At 33.6% G+C, this 27,630-nt stretch overlaps 3 protein-coding genes across 7 annotated transcripts; 2 read left to right on the plus strand and 1 right to left on the minus strand.

Moving 5' to 3' along the window:
• The first annotated feature begins 10,885 nt into the window (after positions 1-10,885).
• LOC120080548 (translation initiation factor IF3-4, chloroplastic) lies at positions 10,886-15,612 on the plus strand. Its single transcript, XM_039035243.1, has 9 exons — positions 10,886-11,290; positions 11,396-11,435; positions 11,578-11,637; positions 13,180-13,232; positions 13,587-13,642; positions 13,741-13,774; positions 14,004-14,076; positions 14,171-14,263; positions 15,243-15,612. The coding sequence occupies exons 1-9, from the start codon at positions 10,959-10,961 to the stop codon at positions 15,387-15,389; spliced, it is 888 nt and encodes a 295-aa protein (XP_038891171.1). The 5' UTR covers positions 10,886-10,958; the 3' UTR covers positions 15,390-15,612.
• A 783-nt stretch (positions 15,613-16,395) lies between these two features.
• LOC120080020 (protein MULTIPOLAR SPINDLE 1) lies at positions 16,396-27,602 on the plus strand. 5 transcript variants are annotated; one of them, XM_039034550.1, is made up of 11 exons: positions 16,396-17,032; positions 17,116-17,173; positions 17,259-17,405; positions 17,500-17,559; positions 17,835-17,914; positions 18,090-18,144; positions 18,503-18,613; positions 18,810-19,002; positions 19,580-19,650; positions 19,851-20,055; positions 21,228-21,362. In XM_039034550.1, the coding sequence occupies exons 1-10, from the start codon at positions 16,844-16,846 to the stop codon at positions 20,033-20,035; spliced, it is 1,149 nt and encodes a 382-aa protein (XP_038890478.1). In that variant the 5' UTR covers positions 16,396-16,843; the 3' UTR covers positions 20,036-20,055; positions 21,228-21,362. The 5 variants fall into 5 exon arrangements, with proteins under 5 accessions (XP_038890478.1, XP_038890476.1, XP_038890475.1 ...); XM_039034548.1 differs by lacking the exon at positions 21,228-21,362 and adding an exon at positions 25,949-26,385 and having other exon boundaries at positions 16,402-17,032; positions 17,253-17,405; XM_039034547.1 differs by lacking the exon at positions 21,228-21,362 and adding an exon at positions 26,019-26,385 and having other exon boundaries at positions 16,402-17,032; positions 17,253-17,405.
• On the minus strand, positions 20,942-23,553 carry LOC120080022 (F-box protein SKIP1). The gene is made up of 2 exons (XM_039034551.1): positions 22,867-23,553; positions 20,942-21,849 (listed from the first exon to the last, which is right to left on the minus strand). Exons 1-2 carry the CDS (start codon positions 23,205-23,207, stop codon positions 21,279-21,281), a joined length of 912 nt encoding a protein of 303 aa, XP_038890479.1. The 5' UTR covers positions 23,208-23,553; the 3' UTR covers positions 20,942-21,278.
• Positions 27,603-27,630: the final 28 nt, after the last annotated feature.

Below are 27,630 nucleotides of genomic sequence, written 5' to 3' on the forward strand. Positions count from 1 at the left end.
GTCTTACTCGATTCACGAATCGAGTGAGGACACTATCACAATGGTTACCTTGGTATTCTCAATGTAAGAATCTAGGAGTTATGGATTCTGTATGATCTTGGCTTGAGGAAGAGACTGGAGGTCTATGATTGAGCAAGTGGAAGATAATACACTGTTTATCATATAAACGATGTGCTCGATCGTTTAGTAAACGACAACCTATCATATAGACTTAGCCACTCGATCGTTTAGCTACGATCAACTTAATGACTATCACATAGGCAAAGTTGCATGATCGTTTAGTCTCTATCAGCTATCGCTTAGTGAAACTCTTTCACTTGATAGCTTATCATCGTGAGTTCTTTCCGAATGAAGTAACCCCCTGAATTTACGAAAACAATTTTTCTTTTTATCTCATGGTTACCATAAAACTCACCGAATAGCCTCTCACGTCAATCGGTTTATTAAAGAAAAATAAATTAATTATCATATAATTAAATATATTATAATAAATATTAGAGTGTTCAAAGATAACCCGACAACCGAACAACCCGGACTACACCAAACCCAAAATGTAAGAGTTGGGTTGGGGTGTTTTTTATTCTTGAGTTGAGTTTGGTTGAATTTTTCTATTTTCATTGTGTTGGGTTGGGTTGTTGGTTGGCTAAAAAAAAATATGGGTTTGACCCAACCCAACCCGAATTTTTAATAACCTATAATATATATATACTCCCTCTTTGTTTAAAGTTTGATTTCTTTGTATTAATTAATTTTTTTTATTTTTGAATATTTTTCTTTTTAAAATTGTCATGTTATTTGTCTTTGTTTAAAGTTTACAATAAATATCATAGATATTTTGGTAATTTAGCATCTCTAATTTTTATGAAGATTTTAGTTTATTAGGTCATGTATTGTATATAAATTAACATATTTTTTTATTAAAAAAAAAATAAATTATAACCCAATATAATTTTTTATTAAATCCCAAAAAAAAAAAAAACCAACACAACCCAACCCCATTTGGTTCCAATCAACAAGATCCGAAATTTTGGGGTTGGTCCAAAAAAATACCTTTTTGCAATAAATTGAATCAAAAAATATCCCTTTCAATTACCAACCCAACCACCAATGTACACCCTAATAAATGATGATAACCAACTTACCATATTATAATTTTATGTTATATTATATAGTATTTTAATATTTCATTCTCATGAAAACATATAAAACCATAGTTCTTTTTCTATTTTATGGTACCTTAATTGTAAATCATATTTACATTAATTCTCCACTTGATGTATCTGCATACATACACCAATTATTATCAATATAGAATTGAATTTCCTTTTGTTAATTTGAACACTTCAAACTAACCCCAAGAACTGATTTCTCCAACTTGAACCATTGAGCTACCAAAGGGATCTTATGGACCTGTAGCTTGAAGCTCAATGGTACGTGAATAACTAACTAAACTCTTTAGTCACGGGATCCACCATCCATTAACTGCCGAACACTCCACTAAAGATCGACAGTTGCACTCTTCTCACCTACAGATAAATTTCTGTGCCATATCAACCATCAACATGACGTATATACCCTTCAACAGATTGCTCGTAAGTACAACTGAGCCAATTTACCGTTTTTCCTCTGTAGTTACATCTAACTCCTTAAGTACCATTGATTCCTCTAATGAACAATAAGTCATAGTCCTACTATGACTGTGTCCTCTCTTCCAAATAGAGGATGTGGTCACTATATTCAAGACCTGGAATCAGCCCTTAAAGAAGCAATCTATCTACTTACCTTTGCTTCGGGGAATGAGTGAATTCCATCTTGTGTAACTGAGTTTCCAGCTCCCCAATCAGATAAACTCCTCAAAAGATAGGCTTGTTGAGTTGGCAATCTGGCCACTCTCACTTATACTAATCAAAGAACCGCCCACATAGGCAGGAGTTTCCAAAACACTCAGGATTAAGGTCATGTCACCTATGGTCGTTTTAATGAGATGTAAGTCTCTATTATCAACAAAGTTATATAAAGAGATGAATCATCTCTTGTTCCGGTCCTATACAAAATTCTTTGTATAGGACACCCCCGCTCACATGTCTCCACGTGAATGGTCAGGATCAAACCATTTGCAGTAGGTCACAACACTTGTAAATCTCTACAAAGCGGGTCATATTCGTAGTGTCACCAGGATAAGTTATCCCTCCTTTATCCTTATACTATAGACCTTTTAGGTTATTACTTAAGGCATGAACCACTTGTATATCTTATATACATACTTAAGTTTACATACAATAACCACTGATCTTTGTTTATTGGATATTAGTAAATGCAAATAAAATAACTCTTATTTTATTCATAACAATGTGTACAATGTTTACAAACTATGAGACTCTGGGAGAATTAGGACACTAATCCCAACAGACGCACCATTTACCATCTCTGTCAGGGGTCCGTCGTTCGCCTATAGTGGTTCGTCGCACTGCCGCCATCGGGTCAACAACCATTGTTAATTGTCATCGTTGAAGGTGAGTCCGACGTATTTCCCTCTCTCTCTCTTCTGTTTATATATCTCTCACTTTCAATTCCATCCATCTGCAGCCAGACGTCGCGCAACCTATACGAGACGATGCTTGCCATGGGTCGTTGGAGTCACTCGCACCTCCGATTCTAGTTGCCGAACGGCACGTGTTGTGCCGATTCATTACGGATAAGTCTCTCTCTCTGTAACATCCCGAGTTGTATGAAGTTTTAAGTTAATTATCGCAAATTATGAGTTTTAATTTCCTTAATCTTTGGAATTTGGAATCAAATTGTTGCAATTGAAGAAGTTTTATTGGTTAATGTGGATCCTTTGAGTATAGTTTTAAATTAATTGGAAGAGGTAATTAAATTATTTGGATAAGAAATCTTAAGTTCTTGTAAAATTTGAAAGGGAAAAGGGGAATTCTGGTTTTAAAATTTTACTCTCTTTAATTTTGAAATTTGGATCCAAAAATTAAGTAAAGAATTAGGAGAAGATAATTGGTCCATTTGGAATTGATTAAATCAAGGATCTAAAAAGATTTATAAATTTGGATTTAAATTAATTTGGGAAGTCAGAATTTAATTGTGGGATTTAGAATTTTTGGTGATTTATAGTTGGTGAATTTATTTTGAGGTTTATTTAATTAATTGGAGAAGAGGTGAAAAATTTGAGTTTTATGAGTTATATTTATTAAGGAAAAGAAAAAGAATATATATATGGGTTTTGGGATTTTTTTAAAGGAAAGGAAAGAATATATATATATATATGTATATATATATTATAATAGGGGAGGAAATTTTGGAAAGGGATTTTATTTGGATTTATTTGGATTTGGTTTTGGTTTAGGAAGGAATTTGATTAGGAAAAGGAAAAGAGAAAATTAATTTCCTTCTCTCTCCCTCTTGGTTTGCGCATTAGAAAAGAAAAGTTATTTCCCTTCTTCTCTGCGCACGCAGAACAAAAAAAAGGTAGAGGAAGAAAGTCTCTCCCTCGCCCAGGACGAGCCCTCAAACCAGCCACTCATTGTTGCCAGCCGTTGGAGCACCCGTCGTCGTTCTTCGTTGCCTCTACCCGTGGTCGCCACAAGCTGCGCCGCTCCAGCTGTGGTCGCCAGGAGCCGCACCGCGCCAGTTGTAGTCACCTGAAGTCATGCCGCCCAATTACGTTACTTGAAGCCATACGACATTTTCTCCATCCAGCATATGCCCTATCTTCACAGTACCGCCATTGTGGGTTTTCGTCGTGGGAATATGGAGTGGGGTGGACGTTTTGGGTGAGTTTGTTGTGGTCTTGTGATTTTTGTTTCATTCTTGTTGCCCATTAGGGTCTTAGGTTAAACTTATTATTTATTTTCAATTTTTGAGGTTGAAGGTGAAGGAACTCTTAAACAAGAGTACCCATGAGCGGAAGCGGATCTTTCCGATTTCATTGTGACAGAATTATCACACATGCATTCTAACATACGAATATGCATTGTAAAACTAATTCCTGGCATGCTTTAACAATAAATACTAGAGATCGAGAAAATGTACCAGTTGAAGACTTTCTTCAATCGAATTGGTCCAACGAAAGTGAACTCCTCACATTCTTTATCGTCCAACAAGTAGTCGCCTAACAGTACCACAGTCGTCTACACGATCAGCAACAAACAAACAAACAGTAGCCGGGGATGACACCACCACTCGAAGCCCTTGGTATTCTTGAAGTGAGAATCCAAAGGGTGGACTTTGATGGAATTGGTAGAGGGGAAGAGGAAAAACGATCGTGTAGAACGAACAAGCAAGTGGGAGATAGTAGAAGATTATTGTATAGTCGAGTGTGCTTAATCGTTTAGATCGGGATACATGATCGTGTAGGTTTAGCTAAGCGATCGTCTATCAAATGGTACGCGATTGTTTAGTTCTGCTCGGTGCGTTAAGCGATCGTTTAGAAATCGCGGGTGATCGTTTAGTACGCGGGTGCGTGATCGTTTAGGAAGACGGGCATTATCGTATAGGCTCTCAATGTTATTCGATCGTATACTTTCACATCGTGAGCCATTTTTTGGATCTCTTTTGTAACCCTTGCAAAATGAAAACAATTTTCATTTTATTCTTCAGTTACAAGAATTGAATTCGAACTTCTTACTTTCACACGAATTTGGAGAAATACTCGGCCAATTATCTCATAACCGCTTAATTAATTAAATAATGAATATAATCATATTATATTTTATAGTTTAATATCATATATCAACTTAGTGTTTTCTCCTTTACTTGATACAAATCATATTTATATTCAATTTCCTCCAAAATAATATATCTCATACATTTAGTCAATCATATCATACATAATTAACTAGTTCAATTATATCATATATAATCGAACTCCCTCTTGTCAATTTGAACATTTCAATCTGACCAAAAAACTTATTCTTAACTTTATCTAAACTACCAAGGGGACCTTATGAACCTATGGCTCGAAGCTCCAACGGTACATGAATAGCTGACTAAACTCTTTAGCCACGAGATCCACCATCCGTTAACTGCCAGACATTCCACTAAAGACTGACAGTTGAACTCTTCTTACCACAAATATATTTTTGTGTCCATTGGATATAACCAATCATGAGTACGATAACCCTTTACAAATGCTTGTAAATACAGCTGGGCCCTTAAGGGAGCTATCTATTTACCCGTGCTTCGGGGAAGGAGTGAACTCCATCTTATGTAGCTGAGTTCCCGCTCCCAAATCAGACGAATCCCCAAAGTGGTAGGTTTGAGTCGGCGAACTGGCCACTTGCACCTATGCAAATCAAAGGACTGCCCTCAATAGCAGAAGTTCCCAACTCACTCAGGATTGAGGTCATGTATTTTATGGTCATCCTAGTGAAGTGAAGTCTCTGTCATGAATTGGTGTTATATAACGAGACGTTAACACTTCGTGGTCAGGTCTTATATAAATTCTTTGTATAGGACGCCCTAGCTCGCATATCCCCTACACGAATTATCAGGATCAGACCATCTGTCACAACACTTGTAACTATTCCACAAAGCGGGCCGCATCCGTAACATTACTAGGATAAGGTTTTCCTCTATATCCATATACTACAGACCATTTTGGTTATCACTTAAGACATGATCCACTTGTATGTCACCACATATATGCTTAAATTACATAAAGATAACCAGGGATTTTAGTTTATTAGTTTGTGGTAAAATCAATAAGTGAAGTAAAATATCATATATTATACATCATAAGCATTCGTACAAACTGTTTACAAATTACAGGACACGAGACTTTAGGGCATCAACCACAACAGGAGGCGAAATTTTTTTGAAGTGTTTAAGGACGCTGTCCTGCAGCGTTAAGGAACCATATCGACAAATTTGGTTGCAATGTTTGGGAGCAAGTTCAGTTTAAGCTTCAACTTTTGGGTGAGTTATTTAGAGAATTTTAGAATGATTTTATGTTTTGGAACTAAGCATTAAAGTTTTAAGTTATACATATTTTTGGTTTGTACCAGGAGTTTGATCCAAGATTATTCCCTTCTAAGAAGATAAGCTTGTTAGTTATTTCAGGCTTAAGTTTGAGGTAAGCAATCTTAGTACTGGAACTGCCCTAGTGTCAGGCAATAATAATTATGATTTATTGAGGATTATTAGTTAGCATGATATTTATTTTTGCCTTCATTGACTTAGGTTTGAAAGGACTAGAGCCTGATATTGATAATTATGATTTACTAAGGATATATTGATGGTTTGATGTTTATGTATGCCTTGCTATCATGAGGATTTAAAAGACTAGATGCGTATAAAGATGAATCTGGAGATGATGAGATGTATATGTATGTGATAGAGCTATGATGACGAAATCTATATGTATGTTGTAGAACCATGATGATGATGATATATATATATATATATATATATTATGGGACCATGTTATGATACTTTTGATGTTGGGATCGTGATAATGTCCTCATTGATTAGTTAGATGCCCACTAGAGATTGTGTGTCCTTCGAGTTCACTAGAGGTGGTGCTTTCCTTCGGGATGCACTAGAGGTTGTGTGTCCTTCGGGATTCACTAGAGGTGGTGGTTTCCTTCGGGATCCACCAGAGGTTGTGTTTCCTTCGGGATTTATTGGAGGTGATGCTTTCCTTCGGGATTCACCAGAGGTTATGTTTTCTTCGGGATTCACTAGAGGTGGTGCTTTCCTTCGGGATTCACCAAAGATTGTGGGTCCTACGGGACTTACTAGAGGTAGTAGGTATACTTAACTACAGTAGGATGAAATTTAGTTATTCATATATGTTTGTGTCCCATAAGGACTAGGAGAGTGCTTACGTTCCACCAGAGGTAGGCATCTAGAGGACATAAATACCTAGCCTAACCCCAGTAGTGGGGTTACTTACTGAGTATGTTATACTCATCTTTCATCTTTTCTTATGTTGATGTTTCAGATAAGAGCAGGTATGCGCCACCAAATGACAAGCGGAATCCATGATCGAGCCACTAGGGACCAATTTTAAGTTTCCGCTCATGTTTTAAGATCTCCTTTATGTTTTTTTTTTGTTCACTTTCAGTCTTGGTATTTGGAACTTACTGTTGAGATTTGTTTACAAACTTATTTATTTTCGTTTATGTATTTTGGGTACCCTATCATTTGAATTTATTATTTGGATTTAATGAAAATCTTTTAAGTTACCTTATTCATTTAGCATTTATTTTACTATAAAAAGGATGTCGTTTTAAGTTCAATGCATGCATGTGTTTTATAATGGCCTAGCTTGAGTCCTAAGAGGTCGGGTTGTTACACTCTCTCATTGGGTCTGATTTTTTCCACACAACGTTACCCACAAATGGGGTTTGTCCACTACCGCTTTCAAGTTATGCTTTCTTCCGAACATTCCTTATTCTATCTGATGCTTCCTCCATCCACTACTCCCTTTCCGCCCTGATTTCTCTCTTCCTGTTCTTTAAATACTCTATTGTTGACTATATTAAGGTACGTTTCTTATTTTTGTTTTCTTTTAAGATTTCAATTTTGAATTCTTATGTTTGCAATTTCGAGCCAAAATGTTCCAATTGATCTCCATTGGATTCATACGCAATTTTGGGTCCGCTGGATAGATGACCCAAAAATTAGACAAAAAAATGTGAAATGACCCGATTTTTGAAAAAAAAATGTCGAATGACCCTTTGTTGACGCCAAATTCAGGTGAAATTACCAAAATATACTCGCTCACACCCGAAAAGTAGTCTTGCTCTCGCTCATCTCGCTCTCTCTTATTTTGTTCACTCACAAATCACTAGCTCGTCTCGCTCTCTCTTCTTTTTTCACTCACAAGTCACTAGCTTGTCTCGCTCTTTCTTCATTTCCTCACTCGCAAAATCACCATTCTCTTTCGTCTCTTGTTGACCAAAGTTAGTCGTATCGGAGTTACTCGTGTGGACTCGTCGTGCAGAGGAAGATTTCTCGCATCGGAGAAAAAGAGGAAAAAGAAAAAAGAAGGGCAAAGCATAACATCACATGGTCATAATATCAGTGAAGGGGCATTTAACATTTTTTTTTAAAAAAACTGGGTCATTTGCCATTTTGGACCTTTAAAATGGATCTTTTGAGCAATTAATCCTATGCAATTTTCAGCATTATGGTGGACAGTCCAAAAGGAGCTAATGGCAATCGATATGTTCAAATGAAATTCAAATTGAATTGTATGTATATGTATGAGGAAATTGTGTTGAGGAGATATAATCAAATGTTTCTTTTCTCTTCTTTCTTGCATGCCTTATGGATGCATCTTGCATCCATCTCTCCCCATGGATGTACAAATGTCTTGTTACATTACATGATTGTGTCTGGCCGATTCTTGTGAATTGTGGATGACCAAAATGCTACTATTTTATTATTTGAATTTTGGATGTTCTGTTTAAGTTAACGATGGTTATTTAGATATACGTGTGTATATGCTAAACGAATTTTAGATTTGAGTGGGAGGGGCCAACAAACTAATGTACAGGATGTTATAAATCATGTGATAATGTTTCATTCACCATCCTAAATTTTGCAGCAACTGTGGGGAAGCAGAATAGAAATGAGTGAATGATATATCATTGTGCTTGTTAAACTAATAGTCGAGTGAATGATCATATGAATTGGTTCTCTTATTGTTAAATGTGTTTAAGACATTACATAATGCTTGACAAGTAATTCAATATTTTTCTTGACTAAATTCTCCCGTTGCTGATCAGTTAGTAAGAGAAAATATATTTGGGTATTTGTATGCTTGTATTTTGTCCTTATTGAACAATAATTTGGTTTATTGCTTGTATGCATGAACGTCTATCATTTTCTTTGTATTGGACTCATTTCTTTGTGTATTGTGTTGAATGTTGCTGCTATTGCCATTGTTCTATGCAAATTTTGCAGATTTATGCTTTTAAAACAGTCTCTAATTCCATTGTTCAAATGCAGATTGAAAAGTTTTCTAACAAATAAGTTTTCCGATCTCTATAGTTATGTAATGTGTGTATGTTTTGCACTAAAACATATTAGCATGAGGCTTGGTTTCCTTATAAGATGATATTTTACGTTTGTGTGTTATTTACGATAAAAATGCATTTTACGTTTGTGTGTTACTTACAATTTGCATTTCATGTTTGTGCGTTATTTTGCGAATTTACCTATTTTTGTTCTTAAAAGAGAAGGGGTCTATTACTCAACCTTTTCTTTCCTCTGTCATTTTGTTACACTTGGACCATTTTCTCCTTCCTCCTCTAAGAACCCTTCATTAAAAATTCACTCAACAACGTTCTTTTTGTTTGGTTTCTCTAATGGTTGTGTTGTACTTTACATCAAATATAAAATGACTCATTGATTTTTAATTTGTTCGAAAGATTACTACAATTTGAAGTATTTTTGGTTTCAAGTAAGCTCTTTGGTATATATATGTGATTAACTTGAGTCCAATATCATCTTTCAAAGCTGATTGAATTTCACTTGATGTTTTTTTCTCTACTTTTACATAAAAGTTTTCTCCATTGGTGATTATGCTTCATTCTTTGAGAATATTGACTATGCTTCCTTCTTTAATATTGATCTTTTAAAGTAATAATTTGGTTTCATTTACCCATTAATTTTAAATAATGTTTTTCTTCTTTTGAGGACTAAGAACAAAATATTCTAGCTATGAAGTAAGTTACCAAGAGGCTAAAGAATCAAAGATTCAGGTTGCTTGCTTGAGTTCAAGTTGGGTGTGGTGATGCCAATGATTTCATTAGAGAAAAGCTAGGTGTGGTGAAATTGACGATGAGACTTCATGAAGTATTTAAGCTAAAAAAGACAGTTATTTAGGGTCAACAAGTAATTTTAAGATTTTAGAGTCTTGTACTTATTATAATCACCAATTTTGTTTATCTTTGTAAGTTGGAATATAACTTGAGGAACGAATAGTTATATTAATTTTGTTGAAGTGAATTGGTTATTGTTATGTTTAGTGAAAGTTGTGTATACAAATATCTTACTACTTTTATTATATCAATATGACTACTTGTTAGTCAACCTTCTTCGATGTCGATCGGTACCCTTGTAATGTTGGTTTTCGACTGACATTATAGCCTAGTTTTATACTAGTGATAACAACTTTATATATTAAATTAAATATTAATTTTTAATTAATGAAATCTTTTACCGACATTTACATATGTTGCAAAAGATACTTGCAACGATCATTAATCTACATTTAGTAATAATCTTGTTGCTAAAACTTAACTTTTATAGAGATGAATTTTCAATGTCACTTATAACACAAATAGCGAAAAAACATATGTTGCTAAAAGTACACTTTTAGTAATGCGTTAGCATCAGTAAAAGTCACGTTTTAGCAGTGTAGTGAGTATGTTATTAAAACTTTCGACTATGCGACTACCATGACATTTACAGCAACACACCTCTATGCGTTGCTAATACTTTTAGCGACGTTTTTTGTTTTTACCAACGTGTTTTACTCGTCACTAAAAACTATTTTTCTTGTAGTGACTATTTCCTATCGTTTTTATTATTCAACATTCATCATTTTTTTTTGCTATAGTGTGTACTATTTCTTTTTCTAACTAAAATAATTTATACATCAAACACATATTATTATAACCAAAACTAAAATAATTTACATTCCAAACCTAAATTATTATAACCCAATTATCTATGACTATAATAACTCATTCTTTGTCCCAAACGTCTCCTAAAAAACTAAATTAAAGTCAAATTTAACTTAATAATTAAAAGAAAACTAAAATAAAAGCAGTAAAGGGGAACTACCAATTAAAAAAAGGTAATAGTTGAGTCCATTCTAAACTTAACTATTGTGGATAAGATTTTTTATTTTTCTTTTCCATTTTCTTAAAGAAAAAAAGAAAAATCGGCAAACTCCCATCCTCCACTGCGCCCTTCCACAGCTCAAAGCTATGGCTGGGCTCTCCGGCAGATTCCCTTTCAAACCTCTCTTATCTCAATCCACCACCGCCACCACCACCTCCGCCGCCGCCGCAACTTCCTCCTCCTCCGCTACTCCCTTCCGAACCTCAATTCGCCCTCTACCCCTCTCCTCCTCTAAAGCTAATGCCTTCAAATTCCGCCTTCGCAAATCCAACTCTCTCCGTCTCGTCGTCTCCTTTCCCGTCTCCTCTCCAATTCGTACATCTGTATTTTCTCGATATGGCGGCGCTCCTCGATCTTCAGGACCGGCTGATTCTAAGCGCTCTGACGATGAATTTGGTCTCGATGTTTCCGCCATCAGGTTTGTGCCTTATACTTGCAAGCTTTACGTGTATGATGAATGAATTTTGTTTTTGATTTGGAGTTCTTATTTGTTTGATTTTGTTTTTGTGATTGATTTGTATAGGTCGAATAATGTGAGACTTATCGATGCTCAACAGAACATGGTAGGTGTTTTGTTCTGTCTGGATGGTTTATGCTTGGGGAAACCAAATTTTTTGTCTGTTTTCTTTTTTGGTTTCCTTTTGCTACAATGCAATGCTTGTATGTAGGCGTGGAAGTTTGAAAAGCTCTTCTTGTAATGAATAGGTTGGAATTGTGTCGAAGGCCCAGGCCATTCAAATGGCTGAAGACGCTGAACTTGATTTGGTATGTCTTCTTGTGCCTTATGTTGTTAAAATTATTGTTTTTCTATGAATTCCAAAGAACCTTACTCCAAACTTTAATGGTCTTGTGAAGGAAAATTGTATAGTTCATATTTCTTTTGAAACAATGAAATCTAGAATGTGCTTTTATAGCTTAAGCTTGATGAGTTGATGTTAGTTTTAAATCTCTCTCTCTCTCTCTCTCTCTATATATATATATATATATATTTTTTTTTCACTTTTTGCGGATTTGATGCCACTTGGGTTTTGGTTTTTAACTTCAGTAAACTGTTCTCTATATTAAACAGAGCTTGAAATTAAAAGCTTATAATAATTATCGAAAAATGATAGTTAAAACTTATAAGTAACATTTCATCCATAACTGGAAAAATCGCCGAATGGGAATTGTTGTCATTTCACAGTTGTGTATTAGACCAAATTTACTGTCTGCTCCGATATAAAATTGAAATTTTAAAGAGGATCTCGCACAGAATACACAGAGGTCAAGCACGATATTGTAACAACATAAGATAACAGTCAAATCAACTAACATAATAACAAATAATAAATGTAGAGTTAGAGAGACACAAAGATTGGTTACCTAGTTCGGTACAATGTCACCTATTTCTGAGGGTTGTATGCTCGGTAGAAAGAAATTTCACTAGATAAAGAGTTAAGCAATCACATGAATGACTTAACTGGTAGACTCTCTTTTCAGCACCTCATGTAGAGCCTCTTCAATTTCACCTTAGGCTCCTCCAAAGTTTGAGCTCCCTTCACTTCAACACACAAACTCCTTTCAAGCTTCAAATGAGATTCCCTCAATAAAACATTGAAATACTTATCACGAGTTCTCACTTACTCCCTAAGTGATTTGCTACACTCACAATAATCCAGCCTAGTTTGATCGACTGCTGGTAACATCCTCAATAGCAAAATATATAAAGTTCAATAATAGTACTAAAAGTTTAGGCATAGACAACCTCTAAATTTAAAACTATCAGAGCACACACTTTCTTTTAAACAAAAGAGTCAACGCTAAACAGAAACAAATGAGAACAACATAGCTCATTGGAACATCCTTGAAAAGGCCTTGAAGGAAAGAAAATATTCTCTGCAAGAATAAGTAAACAAATCAGTGAATCCACATGAAAAACTGCAATCAATAAGGAAAAAATCTCAAGCAGAATCTACAAGAGAGAATGCTTAACCAAGAGCAGCACATATTACACAACATGTTGCTCAAATTTTGCCTGTAACAAAAACAAGCAAACATACTGCCGTAACAAAAGTTGTAATTAACTTCCATATGGCGTAAACTGGCAAAGAAAATTCTACTTGTCAACACAAGACTTGGATAAATGCTGGATTACGATTAAAAACTTCAGTCGACCTTTCAGTTCATAACAAAATACTTTTTTCAGCAATCAACAATTTAGTTGTACTTCTCAACTTGGATAAAGAAGGTCGTGGGCTAATATTTTTCTGGAATCCAGATATTTTTGTTGCTTTGTGTAGGATTTAGCTAATTATCCATTCCATTCAGGTTGTATTATCCCCTGATGCAGATCCTCCAGTTGTCAGAATAATGGATTACAAGTATGCCACTTTCTTTCTCTGTTCCCCCTACTCCTTCTATGCTTGTGGAAAAGGTTGTATTTGCTCAAGTCCAATGCCAATGTGGTTAACTTTAATGATTATACAAGTTCTTATGATAAACATGTTGTGGTGGTTTAATTTTTAATTAATACTCTACTTATTTAAATGTTTCCTAGAAAGTAATATATGAAAATTCAATAGATGGAAATATGGTACAGTAAAATGGAGAAATAATGAAAAATAGGATGATTGTTATATTTCACTGGGAAAATTAAAAGGCCACGTTTGATTTTCCTTATTATATTTTTGTTACTTTTATGTTGAGATTTTCCTTTTTCCGTCTTTGTTTCTCAGTAAATATAGGTATGAACTGCAAAAGAAGAAAAGAGGACAACAGAAGAAAAGTGCTGGTGAATCTCTTTCTTAATAGTGTTTGCATATTTTATTTGGTTCACAAATATTTCAGATTTGAGGAAAGATACTGACAGAGTGTGGTTTTGAATGTTAGCAACTCGCATGGATTTGAAAGAGCTTAAAATGGGGTAACACATTCCTTCATTGCTTTTCTCTTTGGAGGTTTCCTTTCTTTTATTCTTCTTCTCAACCTAAAGCCACTTGAACTTGTGACTTCTAAGATTAATAATCAATCTGCGAAGCAAAGAGACACGAGAGGCTTTTGTTCCTTTCTTTTTCGGCTATTTCAGAAACAACTCTGCACATGTTCCTTTTCTCAATCCCAACCTTCTGGTTGCTATATTATTATTTGCACAGTTATAACATTGACCAACATGATTACTCTGTCCGTTTGAGAGCTGCACAAAAGTTTTTGAAAGATGGAGACAAGGTTTCTTCTCAAATCTTCTATATTTTCTATCTTCTGTTCATGCATCCAGATATATTGTTATAGTTTTGTCTGAGTCACTTTGGAAATATTGTAGGTTAAAGTTATAGTGAACCTGAAAGGTCGTGAAAATGAGTTCAGAAACATAGCAATTGAGCTCATCAGACGTTTCCAGGAAGAAATTGGGGAGGTATTCATGCTATCAATTTAGTGCCACCTTCAATATCTGTTCATCATGGCAATACGAAAAACATGATTTTCCATCATTGTGGTCTTGTTACTCAACAAGATGCTCCATATTGTTTCAAGTGAAAATTGAAAGTGTAACTTTAGGCGCTCGGTTGAACGATTTTTGTCTGATTCATTACCCCATGAAAAACGATTAGTACCTTCAGGAAGAACAACTTCTAAACCTATTTAATTTAACCTCTTTCTTAATAATTATGGCCTGTGAGTTTCCAGGCTGCTTTGGCTTCCCCCACCTAATCTTAGGAGACACTCTGCCTAACCTACAATATCCAAAATAGGCAATTCATGAAATTTTCGTTTTGTGGATAGGTGGCTAAAATGGGGTTTAGACCACCTATTTTTCTAAATACTATTACTTTATTCTTTTATTTTTATTAATTCATTTTAACCAGGCTTTGATTGAGATAAATTAAAGAAATACATGAGAGAAATCAGTAAACCAAGGAGAGCCCAAGTAATGTAAGGAGCTCCAGTCAAGGAAGATAAGGCCTAATGAATAATTAAAAATCTTTATACACGAGAGGAGAAGCTTTTTATTTCTTTCTCCCAAAGATTTCACACAAAGACATGCACACGGCATGGCGCCCCTTTCACTGGGGGAGGGGGGAAATGAATTCCTCTGGCATGGAACTCCAACTTCTCGGCGAACCCAAGCTGAAAGTTCGAACGTATTTGACTTGTCACATTAGGCCAAGCTATGGTTGTTTAATAGAACTATTTTTGAAGAATGCTTGGTACCTAGAACATTTTGATCCTGTTGCTTGTTTTGTCATGTTTTTCTTTTTTTCCCTTTTGGGTCTTGCTAATCTCTTCTTTTTATTTGCTGAATGTAAATCTGATGCCATATTTGTGCTTCTGGTTAATACTTGAAACAAACTCAATATAACTTCTGTTTATTAATCTCTCTTACCCATTGACAGCTTGCAACTGAAGAGGCCAAAAACTTCAGAGACAGGAATATATTTATTGTTCTAGTTCCTAACAAGGCTGTTCTACAGAAGGCTCAAGAACAACCCCCCAAGAAAAAAGATAAACCTGCAGTTAATGAAGTGTCTGCTGGTGTTTAAGCTCAGGAAGCGTCGAGCTTTAGCCAAAAATAGAAAGGGTTAGTCGCAACAATCTAAATCTTCTACCATAGAGAAATCTGAGAGATTAAATGTATAATATTTTGTTTAATCTTATGCACAAGAGTCCATCCTATTTTTTTAGTGGAATGTTTAGAAATCAGATGTGTTACTAATTCTTTTGAAAACATCAATTCATATAAGCATAAGCATAGTTTTTAGTGCCTCGGTGGATGGTGAATCGATTTGGACTTACTGTATCATAGGTTGGTCGAGTGATTATTAAAGGCCAAGAAAATAGAAATAATAAATGACTTAGAGAGAATAGATTCAAGTTATGGTACCTACTAACTTAAAAATTAATATCCTAGTTTTATTAGTAGTCAAATGTAGAAGGGTGAGGTAGTTGTCACAGACAAATAATGTGTGTACTGGGCTTAAACACTCACATATGTCAAAAAGGAAAAAAAATGAACAAAATTTTTCCAACTAGGCATTCTACTTTTTTAGAGACATTATCATTGAAAAATGACTTTAAAATGATTGTAGTATAAAAACATATTTGTTACTAATAGAATAATTTTGTATGTACAAAGTAAAGTATTTCAAACATTTATATAGAATGAAGTGTGAGCTAAAAAATTATCTTTTGTTATGCTCCCTGAATTTTATTCAAATGTGCCTAAATTTTATAGTACAATCTTCTTAAATACTTTTGAGATTGCATAGGGGGGTCTCTTTATTCCTTTGTGTAATCGGCTCACAATTTGGCTCGTTACCTAACCCTCAAAGCTGTTTTTTTTTCTTTATGAACATGTGAGCCTGATGGGCTTTATGGGCTTCAGTCCAACGTCAGATTAGCCCAAGTCAGCTCATAACAAACTTACATAAGAATTTTTTTTCAAGTACCATCAAACTTGGGAAGATTATTCGATACATTGGCTTCACAAATTGGGAGAAAATGTTATTTGGCCTTAGTTTTCAAAATAAGATTTTATAACCCTTTTCAAACTTTTCTTCCTTTCTCCTGCTCTTTTTTCTATTGTCTTCTTTCTCTAGATCCATTCTCTATATTTTATATCTGTCACCGACAACATTCGTTTTTCTGTATTTTTCCTTGACGATGGCAACAACAATGTGCGACGATTGCTGGCATCGAACATAGTTTTTCCAGACTCCAATCGAACAAGTACAAAAGGTAAAAATGAGAAAGTGATCACAAATCTGAGAATAACTAAAAAATGAGCCAGAACTAAAGTAAAAACTAGAAAGTAAACTAGAATAAAAGACAAAAGTAAGCTAGAACTAGAATTAGAATGGGAGCGAAAAAAGAAATCTAATAAAAGAATGGATGACACCAGCAAAAACCTTATTTTGAAAAACCGATCAAATTTCATTTTTCAACTTGGAAGTTAAAAGATATTTGCGCGCTCCATTTCGGTTATTTTCTCCCGGGAATGTCAGTCGCTAATGGCCGGAGCCAAATTCCGGCGGCAAGCGGAGGAATCGATGATCAGTCACTCAAACTCGCCGTAGCCATTTCTCTTCTCCGCTCCAAGGCCATTCAGAATCAGCAGCGCCAGAATCCTCCTACCGTTTCCAGTCCTCCTTCTTCCGATTCCGACGCTCTCCGATGGAAGCGAAAGGTCTCTGTATATGCTTTATCTTGTTTATTTTTGTTTTCGTTCTCTATTGGCGTGGTCTAACTGAAGATCAGTGGAAGTTTTAGGCTAAGGAGCGGAAGCAAGAGCTCATTAGGCTTAGAGAAGTTCTGAAGCAAGCTGAAGGTACGTCTGTGTGTACTAATCTCCTCGTCTTCCTTACTTCTGTCTTCGGAACTTATTAGGTTCGTTTATGATGATTTAGCTGTAGATGCATCGCATGATGATTTGCTTTCCCAAAACGCTACTTGCAAGTGCTTTTTCTTTGATAATATGGGGAAATTGAACCCTAAGCGGCTCGAAGATGGTACTGATAACAGGTTTAATGACGTTTTACGCCGGAGATTTCTCAGACAAGGTAATTTCCTCTCCTTTTTCGTTCTCATTTGCCTTTTTTTTTTTTTTTTTTTCAATTCAATATTTTGATATTGTTTCAAAAATTGCCGAAATAGTGCGTTATAGGGAACGGGGGAGAAAGGCAGACAACGCAGTCCATCGGAAGCGACTTTTAGGTAAGTTATGGCTTGATAGAGGCATTGTTCCTTTAAAACATGATTTGTTAAATGCCATTTTCAGCGATGACTTCAGTAATCGATTTTATTAACATCAAAGCGTATTTCAAAAGTAATTCTTACTTTCATGAAAGCTTAGGATCAAAACGGCGTTTAACCTAAAAAATTCTTCTGTTTAACATATATTATGGGATTTTAGTTACTTTAGGATCATGCATGAGTGTCTGTCTCTTTCGCTCAACTTTTTATTTTGTTCTTTTCTATTTGAATTTCAGACTTCAATGAAGATGATGAAGTTGAGCGTCTCCAAGCTTCAGTTGATTTTCTTGTAGAGCTTTGCGACACTTATTCTCCAGTATGAGAGTAGCATTTCTGGATTTAATTTTGTTATTCTGGTTTTTCCACGTTAAACAACAATTAGAGCTTCTGTCCTCGTTACTCGTATACGCTCATAAAATTGTTTGTTTCTAGATTTATTCTGCACAATGCATCATTTTCTTGGTTTTATTTATTTATGCTATTCTATACAGGTCGGGGAGGCCAACTTTAAAAATTGGGCTCATCAAGCCGTTGATTTCATTCTAGGTGATGATTTATATATATATTTCTTAGTACAACAAATGTGAAATATGAAGATGTGAACCTTTAATTTTGAAGGAATGTATGCTAATTTCCTATATTCAGATTAGCTAGATGATGATTCATTTGATTGCCATATCATTGTTTGGTCTTTTAGTTAATTAGTTATATATTTTGACGCAATTTTTAGGATTTGATGGATTTATGAATCAAAGCAAGTAGTGGATGCCGTGGTTAATTAGAAAATCATATTTACAGCTCAAATACATGATTCACTCTAGCAATACACTATATTCTAATGTATTAGTTGTGAGTTCTTGGGTATTGTATGACACTTGAATTAAATGTTATTGTTTTCCTGAAGCTTCATTGAAGGATCTTCTACCAAAGGGAAGGAACATGGAGCTTATTGAAGGAATTATTAGCAGCTTGATAATGCGTTTAGTCAGAAAGATGGGTTCTCCTGTGAAAGATGGTAAATTCGTTTACTTCTCTGTTACATCACATTGTCACTACAACGTAGGATCGCTTCATAATGTATTCACTATTCAGATTGTGTCATTGACGCGAACATGAATTTGCTTTGCATTCTTTTTCTCAATAATAGTGCCATTTGGTAAATTCATCCTTCTCTTTTAATACTTTCTTGCTTTCACTTGCTCTCAATTCAGAACTAGGAGACTCTGTCTCCGATATCCGATTTTATACGCAGCAGTTAATCCGTGAACTTGGACGCGAGACATACATCGGTCAACGTGCAATAGTTTATGTGTCTCAAAGAATTTCTGCAGCGGGAGAGAGTTTGCTCTTCATGGATCCGTTCGATGACAATTATCCCAGCTTACATGAATGCTTGTTCATAATGTAAGTACTCTGACAAATTTTTCTAAATTTTTTTCTGCTATTGGGCCCTTGTATATAGTTCATATTCAGCTTAATTGTCCTGTTTTCCGATGGCAAAGTCATGTTCTTCATTTATAGTTCGAGGATAACTTAGAAGTAGGGAAATGTAACTATCAAAAAGTAAATTTTAATAGTTTTCGTTTGTATACCCCACGAAGTTAGCAAACATAAAATTTAGTACCAATTGTTAGCTGAACTTCATTATCACAAGTTATGTAACTTCATTTTATATAAGAAATCCAGCTTTAGTTGAGGAAAGTGAAAGAATGAACAAGGTCATACAAAAGACCAATCCCACAAAAAGCTTCAACAACCTAAAAGAACGGAACTTCAATCTAAAAAATAATAATACTAACGTATTGAATTTAATGAGAACCACCTTAAAAGTATTTGTTTGTTTCATGTTAAGAAAATGCGTTCAATATCACCGGGAGGTTCCATCCATAGAACCAATTTGATTGCCAAACCTCTAATAGATTTGTTATTGAATAGACTGCCCTGATCACACCATGACTTGGAGCATTTAAATGGTAAACAGGATTCAACTTATTGAGTTTATGACATCGGACTACTTGCAGATGTGGTCAAAGGATGAAAACTTCGACAGGCGTAAGCATTCTTATTGCCATAGTTGTCTTTCTATTCTTCAATACTTCAAAATTATTTGTAGGAAATATGTTTTTGGTTTAAGTATCGCAGATTTTATTATTATTATTATTTATTATTTATTTTTTTTAAATTAGTTTTTTAATTTTTATTTTTGCCTAGTCTTGTAGTCGAATCTGGAAATGACAATTACCAAATTGCAGTGCTCTTTGAAGAGTGGATGATATCCATTCTACACGCAAAAAAAGCTTTAGAACTCTTGGAAAGCAGAAATGGGCTTTACGTACTATACATGGACCGTGTCACCAATGAGTTGGCTAATCAAATAAGCAATATTCGGAGACTCAGGGAGCTCAAGCCAGACATTGTAGACGACCTAATTAATTGATTTAAAGCTAGCCAATCCAGGTTTGTAAAGCTGTTCTCCTGTAACTTTTTCGTTAAGTCCGTGCATATACAATAAAAAAAAAAAAAAAAAAAGAAAGTGAGGATTACCCATTACTCAACATTGACAACTGAAAATTTTGGGATAAAACACCTCCACTATATTCAAACTTTCACTGTTTATTCATTCATTTGACTAAGAACATTGCCACTGCTAAATAGAAGTTCATCCAAGTCCCACCTGTTACATGATCTTTATAGCCTTGGGAGGTAACTACCATGGGTTGGCGGTGAAAAAAATAAAGAGCTTAAAGAGAATGGTGACTACTTGATATTTAGGATTATTATTCTACAAGTTTTTTATTTTTATTTTATTTTATTTTTTATTTTTTATTTTTGGTGCAATAAATATAGTTGACACATGAAAATGGATGAGGTGCATGTTAGTTCACATTGAATATAAACATAACAATAATTGTTGGAGTTGGGGTTCAAATGAACAATCAACCGTCGTATAACCAAAACCATTTGATTAAATATAAACATAATAAAATACAAGTTAAAGTACAAATAAGTCATTAAACTTTGAAGTTTGTATCTATTTGGTCTTTTTAACTTTCAAAATTACACATGTTCCTAACATTTTGAAGTACTTATAATTCATAGATCCACTTGATATACGATTGAAACTTTTGTATTTTGTTAGACATAAAAATTTAACTTTATAATCTATTAGATAAACTAACAAAATCGAAAATTTATGAACTTATTACATATTTTTAAAAATTCATGGACCAAGTGGACACAAATCTGAAAGTTATAGTTCAACCTAAAAAAATTCATACACCCAAACTTCAACTATCCAGCCCCCCGGTAGGTATAAAAAGTTCAAATGCATCCAAACCAAAGCTTTAAATCAAAGATGTTTAGACTAGTGATATTGATGGAGAAAAATAAGAGTTTCAGAGGAATATAGAAAAATGGTTCAATAAGCTTGGAAACAATAACATGAACAGATGTACAAGGTTAAACCTGAAACCCTATATGCTGTGAACTAAAAGTTATACAAATCTTGTGCCACATCAATCCACCATACAAGTTCAAAAGAAAATACAGGATTGTAACTATCATGAAACAGAACAATTAAGAACTGTACAACTTAGGAAAACAACACTAATCTTGGTTTTTAAGTGCAGTGATACATATAGCATTCGGAGAGCATCAACCCTGCATTTGACTGTCCTCCATCAAATTCGGAAAATATCAGTTTGGAATCTCTCATCATACAACCTCCAATGGCCATACCTCTCCGTGTGAAAGACCGACCTCGGAATATAGAAATTGGGTTTCCTAATCTCCAAATTTTCCATACTTGATGTAGCATTCGCTATATCACGGCTTGTCAAGTTCACACACCCAAACAGATCCAAGAACTTGAGTTTAGGACACCCTTCACAGATCAAACTTAGAGCTTTAGCAGATAGTTTAGAGAAACCAAGTTCAAGGTGCTCTAAGTTGGGCATGAATTTTGCAATAGCTGCAGCTTCTGAATCCACATCTTGAGGGCATGAATTTAGATAATTGTCAGGGACAATTCCTTTGTGTTGGGAAGGATCTAGATTGTTGAAAAAGTTTCGTTTTATAGTCTTGATATTTGGACAATGCTTGCCAATTAACGCCAATGATATGTTCGAGATTTCGTGACAGTAGCTGATATCTACTTCCCGGAGCTTTTGGCAACCAAGAGCAATCTTAGCCATTGATCTATCAGTAACGTTGGCACAGCTCTTGATGGAAAGAACCTCAAGATTTGGACACCTAAAATGTGAATAAGTTGAATACCGTCAATCTTAGCCAACCAATAATTTGATTTTCTTTTTCCCCTTTTTGATAATCCCTAGTGTCCATGTCAGCTTACGTATCTCAGCTAATCTCAATGCTGGATTCTATAGGCACTGTTGTTTCAAAGCCCAAACTCGTGACCTAATTAACTATTTAGATTTAGAATTTGTATGAATCGACTTAAATACTTAAAAATATATTATTTTCCTCTTAAAAAACATATTTTAAGCACTTAAAAAGTCGATCCATACATACTCTTAGAAATTGCTCTTTTTGCAACTGGAATAGTCCATAGTGGATCAACCCATTGCAATTTTGTTAAATTGCAAATTTAGTCTTTAGGGTTTGGAGAAACTTAGAATTTAGTCTCTATGGTTTATACTTAGAATTTAGTTATGTAGGGGATATTTATGAGGTTTTATTAAACCAAGAGAATTAAGTTCTAACTTCTAAAATCATAGGAGTAATTCTAACTATCTCAAAACTATAAACCTTAAAATTTTAATAGCCAAATTTTTATAAAGAATATCACTTATGTGAACATAAAACCCAAAAGTTGTTCATTAAAACAACCAATAACTATACTTCTCCATATCCAATTAACAAGAAAAGAATTACCCAACAGAATAAAGAAAACGATGTTTCCAAAACAAGAAATCCTTTCTATATGGTACATACCTAGCCAATTAGAATTTCCACATTCATCCCATCCCATCCCAAAACCCCATCTTGAATGAGGAATCCAACAATTTTTATTCTAAAAAACTGCACATTGATTAGTGAAAACAGATGCAAAGATCAAGTGATAGAACTTAATTAATTTAATCAGAAAATTCACAAGCAAAGTAATTGCTAAATAGAAAATATGGGAAAAATGAGATCCTTTACCCTAATCAAACAATAAAGCTCCATTTTTTTTCCCAACAAGTAAGATAAATAAATCTAATCTAATTTAAAAGGAAAAAGGAAAAGAAAAAAAGTAAATTTAATTACCCTTGAGCGACGAAATCGAGAGATGAATCGGAGCAGTGTCTGATCCGAATAAGGGAAAGAGATCCAAGGCTCCAATGGACGGCAGATCGGAGCATGGAGTCGATTTTGGTCTCGAACTCCGGCGACCACCAGGCCGGAGACTCGGTGGGGGTCGACTCGAACCTGGGTTCGAGATCGAAGTGAGAGAAGAGAGAAGGGTCGGTGGCGGCGCGGTGCCAGAGCTTGCAAACGAGCATGGGGCCGCGCCACCGCTGCTCGATGGTTAGCCGAGAAAGGATGTTGGTTAGGCACTCGTGAGTCAGCTCCGCCCATGATGACGACTCCGATAACGGCTCTGCCATTTCCTGGGTGGCTAGAAAAATTTTAGGAATACAGAGAGATGGGGAGTGGAGGATGAAAATATGATAATAAAAGAGTTTTTATTCTTTTTTCTTTATTTTTCTTCAGTTTTTACTTTTTTTTTTGTCCCTTGATAAGATGCGCGCCATACAAGAAACCATAATACGGTTATTTGGCGTGAGAACGGAGATTGGGCTTTTGAAAATGTCCATTTTGGTATGTATTTTTTATTTTGGTTTATTTTAATTTTTATATTTTAAATACTTTCATCTTTATCTTTATACTTTAATCTTAATTCGTCACTTTTAGAAGTATGGTGATCAACATAGACATTTTGAAAGTACTAGAAGAAACACGTACATAAATCTTGTAGTTTTATATAAACTAGATTTTATTATGTGTTGCATGTAGTTTAGTCTCATTTAAAAGAAATTTATAATAAAATTTATAAGTTACGTATATGATTAATAATTAACATATATATTATTTAAGTTTAAAATTTTAAAATATCATTTTTTTTAATTCTAAAATTTTATTTGACATCTATTTTATTTTATTTCTTATTTTATTGTTTTAAGTTTTAAAAAACAATGACTAATTTTTAAATAAAACAATCATTAATTTTCAACCGATATCGTGAATATTAATTTAACTTTAATCAAGAGACACATTTGATCCCACTTTTTTCTTATTAAAGATAAAATAAATGTGAAAAAAAGCACATAATAATAAACATAATGTCAAAATAATTATTTTTTATTATTTTGCAGTTAGTTAAAATACAAATGCGTGAAACTATGTATAAATATAATATCATAAGATTCAGAGACACTTTCAGTTCAATTGAAAAAAATCATAATTACGTTGTTCATTACGTGACTTAGCAGATACAATGATAGCAACATTTACAAAATTAAAATAAATAAATGTGAAAAAAAAATGAGATATACCATGAATAATTATATTGCCACGAAAGAAAAATAATCATTTTTTACTTTCTAGCAAGTCAAAAAACAAATGCATGAGACTATATATAGAGAATGTGAGACATCTATTATTCTAATAGATCATTATTTATTTTATTATTTTATGTTTGTTTCATCAATTCATATTTCATGCATTTAATAATAAAAGGAAGATAAAAATATCTTTTTAGTCTCTAAGATTTTTGTAATAGGTGCATTTGGTTCCTGAAGTTTCAAATTAGTCATTTTAGTCCTTAAGTTTTCAATAATAGGTTTAAAAGGTCTTTTTCGTGAAGTTCGTCTCGAAGTAACTTTTATGGTTTGGGTTGGGTAATCCAAATCATACAAGACAGAAATGACATGAAGTCGAGTTCACGAGACAAAAGACACGAATGACACGAAGTTGAGTTCAATCAAACCCGACCTGATTTTTATATTTTTAAAAATTTCAACTCAATCTAACTTAAAAAAAAAAAAAAAAAAATCTAACCCAACCTTTATGGTTTGGGTTGGGTAATCCGGATTGATCGGATTACTAGTTTTTAGACTCTGAAACGGCGGTACATAGAACGATAATGGCACTGTTGGGAAAGCAACAACTAAAAACGACTAAAGCATGAGAGCTTTCTCAAAATAAAAAATAAGAGAGAAGATGAAGAATTTGACGAAATTAAAATCGAAGGATTGCCATTAAAGATTAAAGATTAAAGTGAAAGAAGATTTTGGAAGTTGATGCTTACCGGCCATCGGAGGATGCTTACGAGAGGTTGAGGAAGGTGGAAGGGATGAAAAGAGATGGAGTAGGTGGAAAACCCCTATACTAAAATACTAATATAAAACAATATATTTTGTCTAACTCATTTAAAATTTCCTTGTCACTATAGTCACTTAATTGCCACATTATTTTTCATGTTAGGTCAACTAATCGCGAGATGAATACATGACCTTTTAACATTATTTCTCAAACATGGATGACTAAAATATCTCTTTTGAGACTTTAAAAGATCAAATAAATCATAAACTCTAAAAATGTATTTTTATCCTAAAATAAAATATAAAGAAACAGCGCGATCAAGTTGATTTGGTTCACCTCAGTCTGACCTTTTGTTGTTATTATTATTATCATTGAGATAAAACATACTTTTATTATGTCTCAATTATTCACCTTTGAATTTCTCACAAGAAGTAAAAAAATAAATTAATAAAAAAAAAACTCCCTTTATTTTAATCATTCACTGTAGAGTCAAATTAGATTTTTTTTTAAGGTTGAAATTCCATTTTGGTCTCTTATTTTGAAGTTTGTTAAAATTTTAGTTCGAATATTTTTAATTATCTAATTTTATTATATGTTCAATAAATCTTAACTTAGGTCCTTCAAATTAAAATTTTGAAATTTATTAAATAATAATAATAATTTTACAAGAAATTACAATATGTGAATATGTTTTCAAAATTTATAATCAAAATGTTAATAGATAACAAAAGTTAAAAGCAAGGACTATATTAAAGATTTATTGGAAGTACTATTCGCACCCGGAGAAATTTGTTTTGTGGACTTGAACTTGGTTTTTATATTAATTTCAATATAGCGAGTAAAATCTCCAATACATAACCTTTTGATGCGTTAAAATAAACTATAATCTTTAAGTTGGTTGATCTTCTTGGATGATTGACCTTTGTTGATCGACCTTTAGTTCGCTTCTAAAAAAATGTATTTCGTGGAGTTAAACTTGTGTTGATGTAGATTTGATGTGGATGTAGTTTTGATGTGGATGTAGTTCGATATTCTAGTGCTTCATCCTCTGATTCTCCATCGGTTGAATATGTACATTTGATGTATCGAAGCAGAATGAGTGGATATCGAATCATCAGTTGAATGTATATATTTGACGTATGGAAGCGGAGTGTAGATATCCTTGAAGTTGGAGTTTTGGAAGAATGATTGTATCTCCAAAAGACTTCAGTTTTAAGTGTGGTCAGCTTCTAGGAGAATGAATATTGAACTTGGAGTCTTTTAATTGTAGGATTCTTTTTTGATTCTATGGAGTCTAAAATTTCTGACCTCAAATGAAGATAAGTTTTTTATTTATAGAGTTCTCGGATGGATTTTGTGGGCTTGGGCTTGGTTGGATCATGGAACTGGTCTCGAGACCAATCAATTGGAATTTAGCCTAATTTGGCATTTTAGCCAAGTTAGGCTTTTTTTTTTGCTTAATTAGACTTTAATTCAAATTATAATATCAAATTAGACCAAATTAATTTTATTCAATATAATGAAAACATGTGACATTATCGGAATTTGTCAATTTATGTCTTCAATTTTAATTTGTGAAACATGTCAACTTTTAATTAGTCCCAAATTCAATTATTTGTAATCTTGTCATTAATTTGGTAAATGACGTGACAATTTGTGATTAGTACAAAATTTCTCATTCAAGAAATGTCCATTTTCGAGATTTATGCACATGAATGGGTGGGTGAATATCGAAAAAGATAAAGTTTAAGTCAAAATACAAGGAATTTGTTCTTGATTTTGACATGTCAAATTAATCAAAATGTGAAATTAGTACATAGGTTTGGGATAAAATTTAGAATATAGCCAAAATTTAATTTAAAGTGAATTTGAGCTCTTATCCACCATTTAATTTGACTTCAATATTAAATTTTGGACTTGAGTATTTGAATTTGGGATAAGAAAAAATTGGAATATGGCTATTTTTTTAAAAAAAAAATTTGAGATTTAATCCCACAATTTAATTTGAGTTGAAGATAAATTTGAATGATTTAAATTTGGAGTAAATTTTGGAATACGATCAAATTTTAATTTAAAGTCTTATCCACGATTTAATTTGTTCTAAGATAAAAGCTTAGACTTATAATTTGAATTTGAGATCAAATTTTTGATATGGCCAAAATTTTTTAGTGTGAGGTAGATTTGGGGTTTATCACCATCCAAATTAAAATAAAATCTTAAATTTGGATAATTTGAATATTTTTTTTAATTAAACTTGGGATGAAACATGAAATATTTCCAATTTTTTTTCAATTTTGGGATAAGATTTCCTTTATTTGAAAAGATTTGCTCAAAAACCTAAATTAATTAGAATTTGAATTCATCCTATAAATTGGTAAAACCATACATATTTCATTCAATTAGGGAACTTTCTTTCCTTTTCACTAACAACTTTCGCATTTGTTTTTTTAATTGTAGGTAGCGCCGCATTTAAGTTCCAAATTAGACTTTGCAGAATGCACCCAAGTCAGATACTCCTTTCAGCTGCGTTTAAAGCAAAACTCTCTGCCGAAAGTTGCTTTAATATGATATTGAGAGGGAGACCCTACATACTTTATATGATATTGAGAGGGAGAGCAATTTAGGGTTTTGCCTTAATTGGTATATTGTTGTGAATTTGAGGAGTATAATGGTGTACAACGAAAACATGAATATATAGAAATATAA

This window comes from Benincasa hispida, chromosome 6 (assembly GCF_009727055.1).
Source record: "Benincasa hispida cultivar B227 chromosome 6, ASM972705v1, whole genome shotgun sequence".
Taxonomy (NCBI): Eukaryota; Viridiplantae; Streptophyta; class Magnoliopsida; order Cucurbitales; family Cucurbitaceae; genus Benincasa; species Benincasa hispida.